The sequence below is a fragment of the Lissotriton helveticus genome, chromosome 6 (genome assembly GCF_964261635.1).
Source record: "Lissotriton helveticus chromosome 6, aLisHel1.1, whole genome shotgun sequence".
NCBI lineage: Eukaryota > Metazoa > Chordata > Amphibia > Caudata > Salamandridae > Lissotriton > Lissotriton helveticus.
The window spans coordinates 205441044-205459690 of NC_136067.1; the positions used below are offsets into that span (position 1 = coordinate 205441044).

General features: G+C 46.0%; 1 protein-coding gene across 2 annotated transcripts in view; it reads right to left on the minus strand.

Moving 5' to 3' along the window:
* LOC144762425 (cytochrome P450 2K1-like) overlaps positions 1-18647 on the minus strand; it is a 242737-nt gene that overhangs the window by 94103 nt on the left and 129987 nt on the right. For both annotated transcript variants that reach the window (XM_078647605.1, XM_078647604.1), the window contains exon 5: positions 1418-1591. In XM_078647605.1, coding sequence (XP_078503731.1) covers positions 1418-1591 — 174 coding nt within the window. The remainder of the gene's footprint in view (positions 1-1417; positions 1592-18647) is intronic.

Consider the following 18647-nt stretch of genomic DNA (forward strand, 5'->3'; position numbering starts at 1 on the left):
TGATGAGGATTATGAATCCGAAACCGGTCCCAGGATGCTTGTTTCCGGTCCATGGAAGACATGGCTTGGCAGTTCGGGCTGTACTGTTCCCATGAGGCACAGGGTCAGACTGATTTGCATATAGCCATGTCTGAAATGGGGTGGCTGAGTGGGCTAAATAATGGTGGTGGATTAAACCCAGATCAGTTGACTGGGGGTGAGTGTTTGATTTGCTCAAACGCTCCGTCCATCATCCCCTTTTGTATCGCTTTGTTCGCCCTAAGTGTGGCAGGGTATGCTCAGACGTGAGTCCCTTGCACACTTGGCCACTGGATTCAAGATAGCCTGGCTGATGAGGATTATGAATCCGAAACCGGTCCCAGGATGCTTGTTTCCGGTCCATGGAAGACATGGCTTGGCAGTTCGGGCTGTACTGTTCCCATGAGGCACAGGGTCAGACTGATTTGCATATAGCCATGTCTGAAATGGGGTGGCTGAGTGGGCTAAAGAATGGTGGTGGACTAAACCCAGATCAGTTGACTGGGGGTGAGTGTTTGATTTGCTCAAACGCTCCGTCCATCATCCCCTTTTGTGTCGCTTTGTTCGCCTTAAGTGTGGCAGGGTATGCTCAGACGTGAGTCCCTTGATCACTTGGCCACTGGATTCAAGATAGCCTGGCTGATGAGGATTATGAATCCGAAACCGGTCCCAGGATGCTTGTTTCCGGTCCATGGAAGACATGGCTTGGCAGTTCGGGCTGTACTGTTCCCATGAGGCACAGGGTCAGACTGATTTGCATATAGCCATGTCTGAAATGGGGTGGCTGAGTGGGCTAAAGAATGGTGGTGGATTAAACCCAGATCAGTTGACTGGGGGTGAGTTTTTGATTTGCTCAAACGCTCCGTCCATCATCCCCTTTTGTATCGCCTCATCTCAGACCGCTAACAGAGATGAATGCAAGCATATGTTAGTAGGGAAAGAGACAGATAACAATGCATGTAATGTTCACCATTACCCTTTTAGTCCTAAAGCAGTAATACAATAAAAGTGAACTCAGGTTTTGCCTGATTGTAACACAAACTATTCTGGCCACAAAATAAATAAAGGTCTAACATAATGGTATGCTGTCGAATCATCAATGATACATAAAGCAACATTATTAAATGTATATTTATACTTTTATTTATTAAATATATTTGTCTCTTTAATCAAACCAAACTCTACAATATTGAAAGAATATTGCAAGAATCATAGCTGAAAAAGAACCACATGTTAGAAATATATAATTAAATCATTTTGATGAGATGTGTTTGTTATAGGAAATAGAATTACGAGGAAATACCATAAATTAACCCGAGTAAAATAGAAATGTAAATGCTATGAACCATGAACAAATAAACGTGGAAGTTAAATGCAAATAAATGGTGATATTTATTACCTCCTTCTCCTTGATAAGAAATGCTTCAATTAAATTCCTTTTTTCATCACTATTTAGTTCTTTGCGACTTGTTAAAAATGATTTCTGCAGAAAAGAATGTAGATCTTTTATATTTTGATGTATAGTCTTGTGATTTCCTGGTAAGAATATCAAAGCGGGGTACAAATTGTAGAGCTGCAGGATAGAAGAAGAAGAAGCATTAGCAATGTCAATAGGTCCGGACTCATTCAGTTCAATTATTTATTACTTATGTTTTGGAGCTCAACTGACGTCCTCATAAAAAAACAGCAGACAGCCTTAAAAGAATCATCTATATGCATTATGAGAACATTCCCGGAAAAACGCATTCACAAAATACACAACACAAGCATATGCATGGATGTTGAACAGCCTAAATCTGGATGTAAAGCAGGTCTAGTACAATAAACTCCATCCCAAAAATACTGAACCTTATATATTGCCAAACAAAATACAGTACAGTTTATGGTAAAGTTTAAAGGCCCTAAACAGTGCAAATGCCCAAAACAGTCTAATCAAGACAAATAATGTGCAAAGCGCAATGACAATATAAATACAGTACACTCTATCCTAAAGTGCAAAAAGGCCTAAAAAGTGCAAATGATCAGAACGAGCTATATACGACACTCATCCTCTGGCCGAACTACATTGCCAAACACAAAGTCAACCACATATGCAAAATAAATCAAAAGACTACAGTTAGAAAAAAAGAAATTCTGCTGGCGTTTATACACAACAGTTGTATGCTTCTAGTAATTAAACGAAACATCAGCAGTTGTCCATCCTACAAAGGTGTTGTAAATAATCTATTGTTTTAAAGTTCAAGTATAACTGTCCCATTTAGAACCAATGTGTTGGCTATCAACCATACACCAATTGACAACAGCATTTCATAATGGTCTGCTGGTTTAGGGGATGTGTCCATGTGGTATGTGGCGGACTGCAGATGAAATGAGCAGCAAGCAAGCAACCCTTTAGAACTGGCTGTATAGGCCGAGTATCATCCAATGAAACATTAAAATAAAAAAAGAAGCTAAGACATTAAGGGCCAGATGTAGGTAATCTGAATGTACCTATTCTTAAATACCGAATCATACTGATTCGGTATTTAAGAATATGTAAAATGGGATGTAGGTAATTTTTCGTTAATAATGACCGAATCGGTAAGTTTCGGTAATTACCGAATCGGTATTTACCGATTCGGTAATTGCCATTCATTCCTATGGGCCTGGAGGCGCATCGGTAAAAGGGGGAAAACATTGAAGGGTGGCAGGGTGTCACTTTGACACCCTGTTGCACCCCTCAATTGTGTATGGGTGTACATGTGGCACACATACATGTCCTTAGGGCATGTATGTCTGCCACATCGCACTGTTGAAAAAGCAAAAAAATGCTTTTTCAAACGTTTTCATTATTTACCACCAACTTGTAGTTGGTGGTAAATAACGAATCCTTGACTGAGGAATGCACCAACTTGAGTGCTCCCTACATCCTGGATTCGGTAATTTACCAAATCGGTATGTTAAGAATTCTGTATTTTACCGAATCCTTAAATTACCGATTCGGTAAAATACCGAATCCTAAAAAAATGCCACCTACATCTAAAAAGCCCAATACCGGTCGGTAACAGTCGAAATTCGGTAATTTCGGCCGTTACCGACCGGTATTGGGTGACCTACATCTGGACCTAAAGGTGGTCTATAAAAGGAGAGCATTCTAAACTAAAGCAGGACCAACCGAAGCAAACTCAATTTCTGGTATATTTACTCATTAATTTTGTTTTATTACAAGATCCTGGCAGACAGCTAAGAAGAACCTCTAGCAATAATCTTCTTCCCCAAGGAGATGTGTCAGTATTGTAGGAATTTCTCTGGACAGGTGGTTATGCAATATTGCAAATCAGGTTTCCTTGCATGGGTCACTATTCTAGGTTTCACTGTCTATGTCAGCATTCTAATATTTTGGACATGTGCAAGGCATCTGTGCTTGTTGTCAATATGGGGGCAAGCAATGCACTCATGATATGGGAAGAGGAATATTAATATTTAAGATATCTCTGAGCATGTCACTACTTCAGGAGCTGTGTCACTATTCTAAGGATCTCAATGGGCAGGTATGTGTCAGTATTCAAGTTTGTTTTGACAACATGGCGCAGTCACCATTTCATATCTGTCACTGGAATGGGAGGGGGTGTAAGTACTGTAGGTTTCTCTGAGCAATGTCTTTGTCAGTATTCAAGTCCTATCTGTGGCAGCAATGTCCTCAAGCTTCTTTCTCCAAATATCCTGGGCCAGAAACCATGTCATTTCATGAGTATCAAGAAAATAAAGAAGTGTCTCTGTAATCTAGGTCTTTCTCTTGGCAGGTGTAGTGTTTATTTGATGTCATTCACAGTGTAGGCTGGATATCAGTATTTAAAGACTCTCGGTGTGTATTGCAATTTAGTATTATTGTTGTTTTATGTAAGTTTAAGAGTATCAAGCCTTAAAAGGTGATTATTATGCAGTCTATACAAAATATTGCCAGCCTGACAGCCAAGGGCTATGGTATTAGTTTTAGTGTGGGTTACATATTGTACATATTGTATTGCAATTGAATTTGTATAGCTCTTACTACCACTGACAAGGTGTTGTATTGCTTTACACTAGTCAGCACACTGGTTTTGAAGCCAGGGTGAGCTTTTTTTTCTTTTTACTTATTGGGATTAGTCTGGCAATCTTATGGAAATCCTGCCTTGGAATTACTCCAGGTTCTATGTGTTAGGATACATTATTAGGAGTTAGGTGCTATCTTTAGTGGGATAGGTGGATATGTGAATTCATAAATTCATTGCTTGGTGGTATTAATAGATACTCTACATGAGATTAGGTATTGTTAGATTGCAGAGCTAGGACTTCTAAAGGAGAGGTTGTGATCTTTGAACTGATGTGTGGTCATGTTTTAGAGCTACAATAATAGGACATAAGGCAAGTATACATGAGAGTTAGAGTAGGCTGTGTCCAAAGAGTGATGACCTTTAGAGGATGGTAAGCAAAGTGTTACTGGTAACAGTTATATATGAGCGCTCAGCTAGTAAAGGTTAAGTAGTAGCCCTGTCTTATCCAGTCGGTGCTCAGGTATGAAGGAGGTAGGTTACCTCTACCACAAAAACAAATCACAAAAGTGATTATAATGCTACACAAGTTAATACCGAGCACTCATTGTCCATAACCAATAGTCATCAAATATGTCTCATGTCTCAATTTATTTTCTTCATTGAAATTTGTTTTCCTTTTTCTATACAGTAGTCCAATTTTTCTTGACGCAGCCAACTCGTGTTTCGTCTGGTCTATGTCGACCTTGACTTCTTCAGGGCTGCAACCCAAAAAATATATAATAAAGATATATATTCAAAAAGGGAGAATCCCACATCTAGAGATCAATACCATCTCTTCAGAATACATACAGTGTGTCAAATTATAACTATACATAGTTAATTTATACCAATCTCTTACATTACAAGGGGGGCAAAGATTAAATTTACATTAGAAGCACATCATAGTTATTATCGTCTCTATATTACATTTTTCACATTGCTAAATCGATTTCTAGACAGTACATATAAAGTCTAAGTCCAAAATATGTAAAATAAACTCTTTGCTATATGAGGTCTATTCAAGATGTAGCACACCCATACAACTACGTTAAGGGGCAAAGTTCGTCTTAATTCATATGACGTTATACCATCTAAATATTGACCTATAAAGAATTCCTGATAATACAGAGGTTTCTTAAATAGAAGACAAAAGTATATTGTCTATCTATATCTAATTTAGTCTGTTAACTAGTTTTGCCTTAAGGTTATTGGTGCCGCTTATATCCTCACCTTTATATATATAAACTTCTTCCTCTCTTATAATACTCGTCGTGTATTGTTAATTGGTCTGAGTTCCAACGTTACATCCCATAAGGTGTACACCACCTAAAAAGTAAAGTTATATTGTCTATCTGTATTAAGTTATGTCAATCTACTTATACGTAAAGGGATTACTAGTACTATTTATATCCTCACCTCATATATCCAAACTTTCTTATTTCCTAAATTTCACGTGATTATCCCATCATAGTTGGTTTTCCATGTACGATATATAAATCCTCCATTTATTTAAGCTCGTCTTATTTTCATCAATATAATCCTGTTAGGTGTACGAGTACGTCACCTACAATTCAAGTACATTTAAAACAAGTTAGTTATCTATACTCACGAAATAAATTAAAATAGATTGTCGATAGTAACGCGACCTAAGTTGTGGCTCACCTAAGATCTCGAGGACACGTGAATCGTCCGTAGTGTTCTACCTCGGCGCCATCTTAGTATTCATATTTATACTACAAATATGTAAGCGCCATATTGGTTAAGTAATGTCATATGGCTAGTTGTTACCTACCAGTCTTTCGATAATTGTCCGATTATTATAACCTAGTTAAGATTATCTCCTTATATCAATTATTATCAGTATATTCTATATTATTCAACCCATATCTCGAACGATTATTATTAAGTTTAGATCTGTAGTGTTAATAAAGTTCTATAGTCAAGGTAGAGTAAATTATCACGCATCCGTCATATCTGTTATCTCCTAAGTATTAAGACCTGCTTAAGGGAAAGTTTAACAACAAGTACCAAGTCGTAATATATAATTGCAAAAAGTGCGGCCGCCATCTTAGATTGGGTTATTTATCACGTATAGTTCAGAGATATAGGGGAGGAAACGGTCACTATCCTTATTCAATAAGAATCCAATTTCAGATTTTGCAATGAAAGATAACGTCTCATAATTCAAAGTCTATTTTTCTTCCGGACTGATTGGTTTATTACCTAATAATGTACGAGGTGATTACACTCTACTTAGACCCCATCTTCTATTTCTACTGCATTAATTACAAGAAAGCAAAATTTCAGGTTTGAAAGGAGAGGAGGTTGTAGTAAAGATTTGAAATATACATTTCACCGTAAATACATTACTCTGTTCAGTTCTCATTCATATTTCGTAAAAAATATATATACAAATACGTATATATTCCATAGTTACATATTCAGAATCACTCTTAAAATACTTCATTTTACAAGAGACATCATTTTCCAGATATACAATGACAGTTTATCATAGCATTTATATCAGATAATTATCATCCATTTACATCTCTCTCAGAGATCATATTCGGTAACATCCATTTCTATATATGCATAGTCACATGATGTAGAGAACTAATCCTGACCCAAATAGAATTCATATTCATGGTCTATATTAAGTCCCTTTTCCACTGCTTTCAACTTAATTAGCCACATAACCTCTCTTCTTCTTAGTGTCAGTAATCTGTTACCACCTCTAGGGTCAGATTTAATGTGATCTATACCATGATAGCTGAAATTATGATGTTCTCTATCTTCATAATGTTGAACCATATGTGAAGCTATTGGATAACGAGTATCTCCTTGCTTAAGTGCTCTGAAATGTTCTGCTATTCTGTCTCTTAATCTTCCTATTGTGCTCCCTATGTAGATTTTTCCACATGTACAGACAATAGCATATACCACATAGGTGGTGTCACAGTTTATAAACATTTGTATATTGTAATCTCCTGTATCATTATAGTTAAATGTCACTACTTTCTTTTTAGCCCACCTACATGTATTACATCTCCCACATTTGTGGAACCCTCTATGCTTTGTAAGCCAGTCTACAGTTACTGATTGTCTAGGGTAGCTGGGGCTCAGCATATTAGCTAGGGTCAGTCCCTTCTTAAATGTGATGCTAGGATTATCAGTTAGATAAGGTTGCAGATCTAGGTCAAGTTTCAATAAATGCCAATGTTTTCTCATCATGGAGAAGAGTTTATTACTCTCAGTGCTATAATTTGTTATCATTCTAATTTTATCTTCGTTTACATTCTTAGATTTCTCTTTTAGAGTTGCACTGCGTTTAATTTTTTTGACTCTATTCAGGGCAGATTCAATTACTCTCTCTTCATATCCACGATTTTTAAATCTTAGTGACATATCTTCAACACTGTAAGCAAAGTCACTATCTCGTGAACAATTTCTGCGTGCTCTAACCATTTCCCCATATGGTATGGCATTAATTTGGCTGTGTGGATGGCAACTCCTAGCATGTAATGTCGCATTGCAACTAGTAGGTTTTCTGTACATCCTGCTTATAAGTTTACTATCTTCTACAAACAATTCTATATCAAGAAATGTGATGCTCTTTGTTGGAACCTAAAGATGTCAGGTCACCTAGGGTAGCCTGGCCTAGGGTAAGACAATATCAATAGAGGCACATGTGTAAAAGTTGCAAACCACCCAGCAGTAACCCAACGCAATATCACTCAGAAATGACGCTACACCAATGTTTGGAAAAATACGGGCTTGTTTATAAAAATAATCTTTGCTCTTTTGTCTTCAGAAATCACAGCTCAGTGTATTACATTTACCCATGAGATTATTAGGGTTTTCAAAGTTGCCAAATCATGAAAATTAAGCAGTTTTTCCACTTAACAGCACATTACATTTTAGTCATGAGATTTAGTAAATTCCTCATAAATTGTCAAAACATTCACACTACTTGGCTTGTTAAAGTTTGCATCACATTACAGTAGAACCTAAGGAGCAATGTCTGCACTCCGTTAGTAAAGGGTTTACAAACTTACTCCCTTTCCACTACTGACATCAAGAAGTACTGGCTAACCCTTCACATTTCCCCTAGTTCTGGGCTTGCTCTTCTGGAGAAATGACACGCTGAAGGCAATGAGCCAATCTGGGTATATTCAGAAAGAATCAAACAATCTATGTAGACCCTTATGGGAGTCTTCAAGGGCGCTGCACGGTTTGGGCCAGATCCTTTGTTTAGTCAATTATTATGCCTTCCTTCCCTGCCCTCGTTTTGATTTACTTGTGAGGACCACTTCCCCCTCTGAACCTTCTCCTTACTTGTTGTCGAACTGTTGGCTGGTGTCTTGGTTCGCCAGAAGGGGGGAAGAAACGGCAAGGAAAAGGAGCCGAATGAGGCTAAGGCTCACCAGCCTTTGGGGGCTCTTCGACTTTCCCCTCCCGCTCAAGCCAGCTCCTCCATGTGGCGCTCGAGCAGGGGAAAGAGGACACCGCAATATTCCCGAGCCGCTGCTGTACTCCAGGCGCTTCCCTGTCCGGTCCCGCCTCCACCTTCCTTGAGGGAAGCGGCACGACCGGGCATGCGCGGGAGAACAGCGGCTCAGGTTAAAGTCTGCTCGGCTCTGTGGGACTGCCTCCTCCAGACCCGCCCACACGCGCCGACTGACGCGTTCCTTCAGCAGGGCCGGCACTTGACAAGAAACAGGGAAAGAAAGGGTGATTCTCCTCACGATGTCACCGCCGCAGCCTCCGGACTCAGGGCGCTGTAGGCAGGCTGAATCAGGCGGCCAGTACACACTGTGGCGCCTCGCTAGATACTTGATTCCAGCCCCACTCCAGTCGATCTACTCCTCTTTGGCAAAGGCCTACCCCAGGTAACGGGGAAGGGGGAAAAATAGGTGTGTTTTTAATGTCTGATGACTCCTCTGCTGCTCACAGTCCCATTAGCTATTGATGGGAGTATCCAGGAGTCACTTCCCTCAAATTCCGCCCTAAAGCCTCTTTTCTTACTGGGCCGGGGGGCTTCACTCAGGTACAGTCTCCCTCACCCACGCCTTACACTGGGACCAGGGGAGAACAAGTGCCCAGGGTCTTCAGGATTTCCCACCCAGCGGGGTCAGGTCAAGTAACCAAAGGGAGAGAGGGTGGTGAATCAATAAGGAGCGTCCGTAGTCTGGGACGTCAACCTTTTGACTATCCTACCCCCAACTTTTGCTACAGCCTATCCTCCAGCCAGCCCACTCTGCAAGACAAAATGACTGACCAGCATTCCGCCTTATATAGGCTGACCCTCAGAGGTCCAGAAGGGACCAGAAGGTTCTGGAATGTCCTACTCTATCCTATGGGACAGGTTCCAGATATGTCAGTTGTGACAGTTGATAGCCACCATTTTATGACTCCAAGGAAATTCCTGTCAGGAAAGGCCTCTAGGCCTGAGGTGAAAAACTATGAGGGCGAAAGAGCACCTATCCCCTAGAACAACACCTTGAAAAATCTAGTGGACACAAAAATGAATAAGGTTATGAGGGGCAAAAAGGGAACAAAATAAATAATAAATTGGAGGGACTACGCAAAGGGCCAGACAGGTCTAACACGCGTCCCCCCCAGCTGAAAGTGGGGAGAGCTACCCAACCCCTTGGGAGTCCTCATCACTAAGGCGGAAATACCTGGAGAGACCGTCTGCATTGGCGTGGTCCACTCCAGGCCGATGTTCCTCCCGGAAGTCCATTCCCTGGAGGGAGATGGACCATCTCAGCAACTTGGGATTCTCCCCCTTCATCTGCATTAGCCAACGAAGGGGTCGGTGGTCAGTTTGAACCAGGAAGTGTGAGCCAAACAGGTATGGCCGCAGCTTCTTCAGAGCCCACACCACCGCAAAAGCTTCCCTCTCAATTGCACTCCACTTCTGTTCCCGGGGAAGCAGTCTCCTAGATAGGAAAACCATAGGCTGATCCAGGCCCTCTTCATTCAGTTGCGATAACACTGCCCCAATGCCATGTTCCGATGCATCTGTCTGGACAATGAACTCCTTGGAGAAGTCTGGGGCCCTCAGGACCGGTGCTGCACATATTGCCTGCTTCAACTTTTCAAAGGCTTGCTGACAAGCCTCCGTCCAAACTACCCGTCGAGGTTGTTTCTTTGAGGTGAGCTCTGTGAGGGGCGCTACAATAGTGCCATACCCCTTCACAAAGCGACGGTAGTAGCCTGTGAGACCCAGGAAAGCTCGGACCTCAGTCTGTGTCTTGGGGGGATCCCAGGCCATGATTGCCTCAATCTTTGCCTGCAGGGGCTGCACTGTCCCCCTGCCCACCAAGTGTCCAAGGTACACAACCGACCCCTGCCCAATCTGACATTTGCTGGCCTTGATTGTCAATCCAGCTTGTTTCAGGGCCTGGAGAACTGCTTGCAAATGTTGCAAATGGTCCTCCCAACTGCTACTGAAGACAGCAATGTCATCCAGATAGGCAGCGGAGAAACCCTCCATTCCGGAGAGGACCTGATTCACCAGCCGCTGAAAAGTGGCAGGGGCGTTTTTGAGCCCAAAGGGCATCACACAAAATTGGAAGTGTCCCTCAGGCGTGGAGAAGGCTGACCTTTCCTTTGCTCCATCTGTCAAGGAGATCTGCCAGTACCCTGCAGTGAGGTCAAAGGTACTTAGGTATTGGGCAGCTCCTAGCCGGTCAATTAACTCATCCGCCCTAGGGATCGGATGGGCATCAGTTTTTGTAACTGAGTTCAGTCCCCGGTAATCCACACAGAACCTCAGTTCTGGCGTGGTGCCTGGTGGAGCGGCTCTTGGCACTAGCACCAACGGGCTGGACCAGGGGCTGTTGGAAGGTTCGATAACTCCTAGCTATAGCATCTTGGCAACCTCTCCATGGATGCTAGCCTTCACCTTGTCGGACAGCCGGTAGGTCTTTGACTTCACTGGTGGGCTGTCCCCTGTGTCCACATCATGGGTACACAGGTGAGTCCTTCCCGGGACAAGGGAGAACAACGTAGAGTACTGCTCCAGTATCTGGTGACAGTCTTCCCGCTGCTCAGGAGTTAGGGTGGGAGAGAGAATCACTCCCTCCACTGACCCATCCTTTTCTTGAGACGAGAACAAGTCTGGGAGAGGTTCACTTTCCGCTTCCTCTCCCCATCAGTCACCATCATTAAGATGACCTCGGGCCTCTCATGGTGGGGTTTGAGTCGGTTGGCATGAAGCACCCGTAGGGGCTGTCGTGGGGTCTTAAGGTCCACCAGGTATGTGGCCTTACCCTTCTTCTCCAACACCTCAAAGGGGCCTGTCCAGCGATCCTGGAGGGCACTAAGCTCTCCAGGCTCCATCACCCACACTTGTTGGCCAGGCTCCAATTCCACCTGGTGAGCATTGTGGTCATACCACTCTTTCATGACTGCCTGGCTGGCCTCCAAGTTGTCAGAAGCTTGCTTCCACAACTTCGCCATTTGGCTCCTGAAGGCCAGCATGTAGCTCACCACATCCTGGGGGGGTTTCCTGGGAGACTTTTCCCAACCATCCTTCACCAGGCTGAGAGGACCGCGTACAGGGTGCCCATACAGAAGTTCGAAGGGGCTGAAGCCCACTCCCTTCTGTGGCACTTCCCTGTAGGAGAATAGCAAACAGGGTAGGAGGACGTCCCATTTCCTCCGCAGACTTTCAGGCAGACTTCTGATCATGCCCTTCAAGGTCTTGTTGAACCTCTCGACCAGTCCATTGGACTGGGGGTGATAGGGAGTGGTGAACCGGTAGGTCACTCCACACTCCTTCCACATTGCCCGCATGTATGCTGACATAAAGTTGGTCCCCCTGTCGGACACAACTTCCTTGGGGAATCCCACTCGGGTAAAGATCCCCATCAGGGCCCTAGCCACCACAGGTGCAGTGACAGTCCTCAGAGGAATTGCCTCTGGGTACCGTGTGGCATGATCCACCAGAACCAGGATAAACCTGTGACCAGCTGTTGTTGGTGGATCCAATGGCCCTACAATGTCGATGCCCACCCTTTCAAAGGGGTGCTAACGACTGGAAGTGGTTCCAGGGGAGCTTTCAGCTTCACCCCTGTTTTCCCACTGGCCTGGCAGGATACACATGTCCGACAGTAAGTGTTGGACGCCACTTTCATCTGAGGCCAGTAAAAGTGGGGGACAAGCCGAGCAAAGGACTTGTCCTGACCTAAGTGTCCTGCCAAGGGTATTGCATGAGCCAATTCCAGGAGAAAGGCTCGGTATTGTTGCGGGACTACCAAGGCCCTTGATGAACCAGGTAAGGGTACCTTGGGTTCACTGTAGAGGAGTCCATCTTCCCAGTAAATATAGTAGTGTCCCGTAACATCACCTGCTGCCTGGGCTTCAGCCTGTCGCCTCAGTCCCTCCAGGGTAGGGCACTCCCTCTGCCCCTTACAGAATTCCTCTCTAGTAGGCCCCCCTCCGCATGCCACTCAGCAGGGATGGGTAGGTCCTCCAGGGAGACTACTTCCCCCTCCACGGACTCCTGGTCCACCACCGCAGGTGGCCGATCGGTCACATGGGGTGTGGAAGCCGAAGCAGGCTCTTCCTGTCTTCGGGTCTGTCCCTTTTTGGCAGCGGGTTGGGCCTTTGTTCCAGGCTCCAACCCAAGCGAACTCCCTCTCCGGGCAGTCGCAGACCTTGTGCTCACACAGGCCCAGTCAGGTGTACCCAGCATCGCAGAGTGCGTCCGGTATTCCACCTCTCTCCAAGCGTTGTGCTCCATATCATTCCCCAGCAGACAATCAACTGGCACGGCAGGGCTTACGGCAACTCGAAGTGAACCTGTGTGAGAAGTTGGCCTGATAGGTGATGTTTCCAATTCTGGAACCACCTATTATCAGACCAAACAATCCCTTATGGTGTCTGGTTGTAAGTCAACCTTATTAAACAAGCTATCCTAGGGGTAGCATGGACTAAGCAGCCTAAAGGCTTAACTTAAGAGGTCGTGTTAAGCGAACTATTTTACCACATACAATCCTGTAATATCAAATGAAAGGACACCACACAAGTATATATTATAAAAATATATGTATTTATTACTAAAAACAATCCCCAGTATTCTTTATGAATAAAGGGGCACAAGCGTTAAATCAAAAGCACTGTTTAAACATACAAGTTGCACAATTATGGATGAGGGCGGGTGGCCACTCAAACCATATACTAAACAAGTGGTATAAGAGATTCCACTCGAGCAGTGGTTAGGCCTAGGGCCTAGGGAATCGCTGGGAGCAGTCAGGACAAGCAATGCTGAAGTCGGGAATGGCCCTCGGGATTCGGGAGATGTGCGGAAAGCGCACGCATGCACCAATGTTAACCAATGGTGCGTAAAAGTCATAAAGTTAAAGTTTAAGGACACTTCTGCTGAACCTAGATGGATAAAACTTAACACACAGACCCTAGAGATGTGCACCAGTGTGGGAACACCGGCGGAGCAAAGTTACCTCACCCACAGGAAGTGGGTGCACAGGGTCGAAGTGGCGTCGGGTTTTGACACGCAGGCTCTTGGTGCTTGAAGCTGAAAGGGCTGCAGGCGGGTTAAAGATGAAGTGTCCGGTGGAGTCCAAGGGTGGACTCAAGTCGAAGGGTACCTGAAAGCAGAGGGGACAGAGTCTGGGTCACTCAGCAGTGACCAGGGTGGAACCAGGACGGAACCAGGCAATGTCGGGCGCAATCAGGTGGTCGTCGAGGAGCTTCTCTCCGCTGTCACGTGGGCTCTGGGGCATCTGCGACGTCCAGGAGCAGGTCACGATCTGTCCCACGCAGGCTCTCACCGTCGGTGCAGTTGGCTTCAAGTTTGGAGCAAACAACACTTGGCAAGAGCAATCCACGCGGGATCGGAAGATTGCTTCTCACTCGGACCAGGAAGGTCAGAGTCGGGGCTCCTTTTCAGGGGAGCTGGTGTGGATCTGGAGCAACCAGATTCACGAGTCTTCTTTGTAGTTTCGTCGGCACAGGGACCACTAGCCGGCTGGCAAGTGACCGGGCCAACGCGTTGAGCCAAATGGAGCAGAAGGGCCCCACGCAGCACTCGTCGAGTGTGGAGGGCTGAACTTCGGCTCAGGAGTAGCTCAGGGTGGGGGCTTCTCAAACCCCGGTGCACAGCTTCGAGGGTCACTCGTGGGCTGCACGGTCAGCGTCTCGTGGTCAATTCAAGATGGCGTGCCCCACGCTTCCGGTCGCCTCCACGGGTCTCAGCTCTGCAGGGACTGTGGATCGGGCTGTTGGAAGGCAGGCAAGCTTGATCTCGTCGATCTCAGTCGCTCGAGTTCCGGCGGGAACTGCAACTAAGTAGACGTCGAGGGCTGGATGGTGCCTGCTGCTGCAGGGTGGTCACTCCTTGACCACAAGGGAGATTCTTCGGGCTTCCACGTTGAGATGGAGGTCCAAGGGTCCAGAGTTTCGTTTCTAATGTTTCTTCCAGGAAATCTGATGTGCATTGGCACTGCTCCCACTCTTATTCCAATCTGGGGGGCGTGATTACCTGCTAGGTCCCCTCCTATGGGTGGGACCCAGGAAGTGGGTGGATACACCCCCTTCCTTTGATCCAGGCCGCCCTGGCACGAGGGCTGGAGTGCCCCAGAACCGGTTTGGCCGGATTATGCAAGGGGCAGCCTTGTGCGCCCCAGGCAGTGTCTGGTTTCTTTCAAACCTCCCTGCTACAATCCACTATCTCCTGTCTGGAGGGCGGTGACACCCTCCTGTGACAGGAAACCCTTTGTCCAGGACCCATTTGGTTGAGTTTCGGTCAACTGCAGGGGTCCAGACATTTGTCTGTGGCAGAGGCATCCATTTTGTGGATCTTAAGGTCTTTGGAGAAATTAACCGCATTTAAGTGAAGTAACATGTCTTACCCCTCTAGAGGGGTGGAATGCTATCCCCGTTGCCAGAACTGGCGAGGGGATAGTATTCCAAATCGTATGACACCTTACACGACATGTTTTGATAAAGCCAAACCAAAGTTGCTATTTAACCGCGAGGATTATAAGGCACTTAAGAGTATATGGTATGGCATTATCCTGAAACAGCTTAGGGAGTTGTTCCCGACAGCTGCAGACAGGCTCAGCTCATGCTAGAGCTCCATCTCACATAAAACCACGCACTCTGCCTCCAGGATTGATGAGGCCTTCCATAGGAGTGGCTCACAGGTTTACATGTGTCCAGATATAGGTTTAGATACAGGTATACTATATCTAAGCAAGGGGTGATTACACCACCTTACCCCAGCTGAGTGATCAGCCAGTTGTGTCAATTTAAGAACCAGCCAGGGGTGGCAAAAGATATGCTGCAGCCCCTGGTAGGCCTTGGTGGCCCCTATGCCCTGGGCACCTATAGTGCATTATACAGGGGCTGACAAGGAGTCCATTTCCAATTGGTATGTACCTATAGCACATGTGTCAGTAATTTAGTGAGAGAACAGCAGGCTGGGGGTCTGATCAGCAGGCCCACAGCCTCAGTAGTCGAAAACCAGTGAAGCAAAAAGCAAAAATATGGGGTGACCATAGGATAGCAGACCCTACTCTCCTACAACCTGCAACCCCTTCCCACTCAAAGGGAACCTCAGCCACGGGATAGTGGCCCATTCTGCCGTCAGCCATCGCGGCGGGGTGGAGTACATTGGGAATCACCTGCTCTGGAGACACCAGTTGACTTCTCACCATAGTCATACTGGCTCCTGTATCTCTCAGAGCCTCCCCTCTCTGGCCATTGATGGTGATCCATTGCCCATACTTAACAGTATTTGGGGGCACCTGGATCTTAGGAACCATCTCCCGTTCTCCCAGGGACACTAAGGTGACACCCGCCCACTCACCCCTCTTAACTAAGGGCAACTCCTCCCCGAGCGCTACACTAGCTACTCCCGGTGGTTTTCCTCCGGTGGGAGGGGGTGGTCTCTTTGGGCATCTGACATCTCCCTTATAATGTCCAACACCACCACACTCGAAGCAGTGGAGAACCCTTGGCTGCTGGCTTTGGCCAGGATTAGGGTTCCTGGGCGGGTTTGCCTTAGGGGTGAACCCTGTTCCCTTTCCTTGGAAATTGTTTTGGGGACCTTTAGAGAACTCCCTCCTTTTATCTCCCCCCTCCTTCTTCTGAGGGGCGCCCTGTCCGGCCTTTTGGGAATCCCCTCCAGTCCCCTTTGAGGACACCCGGGTACTTGCCCAGATGTCCGCCTCCTCTGCAAGCTTCCGGGGATTGGTCAGCTTGCTGTCCACCAGGTGTTGGCGCAGCTCGGGGAAGCATTTCTCGAGGAGGTGCTCTTTCAAAAATAGATCATACAACCCCTCATAATCCTTCACCTCACTGCCCTTTACCCAGCCCTCCAATGCCTTTCTTGCATAATCAAGGAAGTCCACCCAGTTCTGGGTGCTTAACTTGTGGCTCCCCCTGAACTTCTGGCGATACCTTTCTGGGGTTAACCCAAACTTCCTGATCAATGCTAGCTTCATGGTGGGGTAGTTGGTCTGCTCCTCCGGTTCTAAGGCTAGCAAAGTGTCCCGACCGGTAGGAGGCATATATTTGTACAACCCACCCCCCCAGTGCTTCTCCTGGATCCCATGGGCTCTTAGGGAGACCTCATAGGCAGCCAGCCACTTGGCTATGTCATCCCCCTGACTATAGCTGGCAATTATATCCTTAGGCAGGTAGGGTCTGGACTCCCTGGTTGGTTCCCTGGTTTCGCTGCCACCATTTGGAGTTGGGAAGGGTTCCCGTTGCAGGGCCTGGAGTTCTAACTCTTTTAGTTTGAATTCATGAGCCATTCTCCGCTCTTCCTTCTCCTGTTCTAACCTCCTCCCCTCCCTCTTTTCTTCCAACTCCATTTTTGCTATTTCCCACCTTAACAGTCTTTCCTCTCTCCTGTCAGCTAACTCGGTTTCTGACAACCCTCTCGATGACACACTGCTGCCCTCCCGTGAGGTTGCCTTGGGGCTGATTGACATCTCACCCACCCCCGGGGGACATTACGCAGTCCTATCAATGACAGTACCTCTGTCCGATTCCTCCTCCTCCTCCTCATTGCGCGCTTCCACCCAAGCCCTCAAACTGGTCTGGAGTTCCCCCTTCTTGGCACCACGCTTAAAGAACAATCCCATTTGTTGACAGAAATCTTTTAGCTGGGCCAATGAATAAGTGTCCAGTTTTTCCAGTGCAAATTCCATTTTGCAACAGGCAACACAAGGTTAAGCACACAAAAAGAATAGAGTTGCAAGGGCAACCTGAAGCTACCTCCACCTACCACCAGGAATGAATTTAGAAAAAACAAAAGTAGTAATTGGGAAGTCCGCCAGGAGAAAACTCCAGGTGTAGGCTAGTGGATTACACTAAATTACTACAGAGTAGTTGCAACCACAGTCAAGATCCCACCGCTAGACACCAACTTGTTGGAACCTAAAGATGTCAGGTCACCTAGGGTAGCCTGGCCTAGGGTAAGACAATATCAATAGAGGCACATGTGTAAAAGTTGCAAACCACCCAGCAGTAACCCAACGCAATATCACTCAGAAATGACGCTACACCAATGTTTGGAAAAATACGGGCTTGTTTATAAAAATAATCTTTGCTCTTTTGTCTTCAGAAATCACAGCTCAGTGTATTACATTTACCCATGAGATTATTAGGGTTTTCAAAGTTGCCGAATCATGAAAATTAAGCAGTTTTTCCACTTAACAGCACATTACATTTTAGTCATGAGATTTAGTAAATTCCTCATAAATTGTCAAAATATTCACACTACTTGGCTTGTTAAAGTTTGCATCACATTACAGTAGAACCTAAGGAGCAATGTCTGCACTCCGTTAGTAAAGGGTTTACACACTTACTCCCTTTCCACTACTGACATCAAGAAGTACTGGCTAACCCTTCACCTTTCCCCTAGTTCTGGGCTTGCTCTTCTGGAGAAATGACACGCTGAAGGCAATGAGCCAATCTGGGTATATTCAGAAAGAATCAAACAATCTATGTAGACCCTTAAGGGAGTCTTCAAGGGCGCTGCACGGTTTGGGCCAGATCCTTTGTTTAGTCAATTATTATGCCTTCCTTCCCTGCCCTCGTTTTGATTTACTTGTGAGGACCACTTCCCCCTCTGAACATTCTCCTTACTTGTTGTCGAACTGTTGGCTGGTGTCTTGGTTTGCCAGAAGGGGGGAAGAAACAGCAAGGAAAAGGAGCCGAATGACGCTAAGGCTCACCAGCCTTTGGGGGCTCCTCGACTTTCCCCTCCCGCTCAAGCCAGCTCCTCCGTGTGGCGCTCGAGCAGGGGAAAGAGGACACCGCAATATTCCCGAGCCGCTGCTGTACTCCAGGCGCTTCCCTGTCCGGTCCCGCCTCCACCTTCCTTGAGGGAAGCGGCACGACCGGGCATGCGCGGTAGAACAGGTTAAAGTCTGCTCGGTTCTGTGGGACTGTCTCCTCCGGACTGTCTCCTCCAGACCCGCCCACACGCGCCGACTGACGCGTTCCTTCAGCAGGGCCGGCACTTGACAAGAAACAGGGAAAGAGAGGGCGATTCTCCTCACGATGTCACCGCCGCAGCCTCTGGACTCAGGGCGC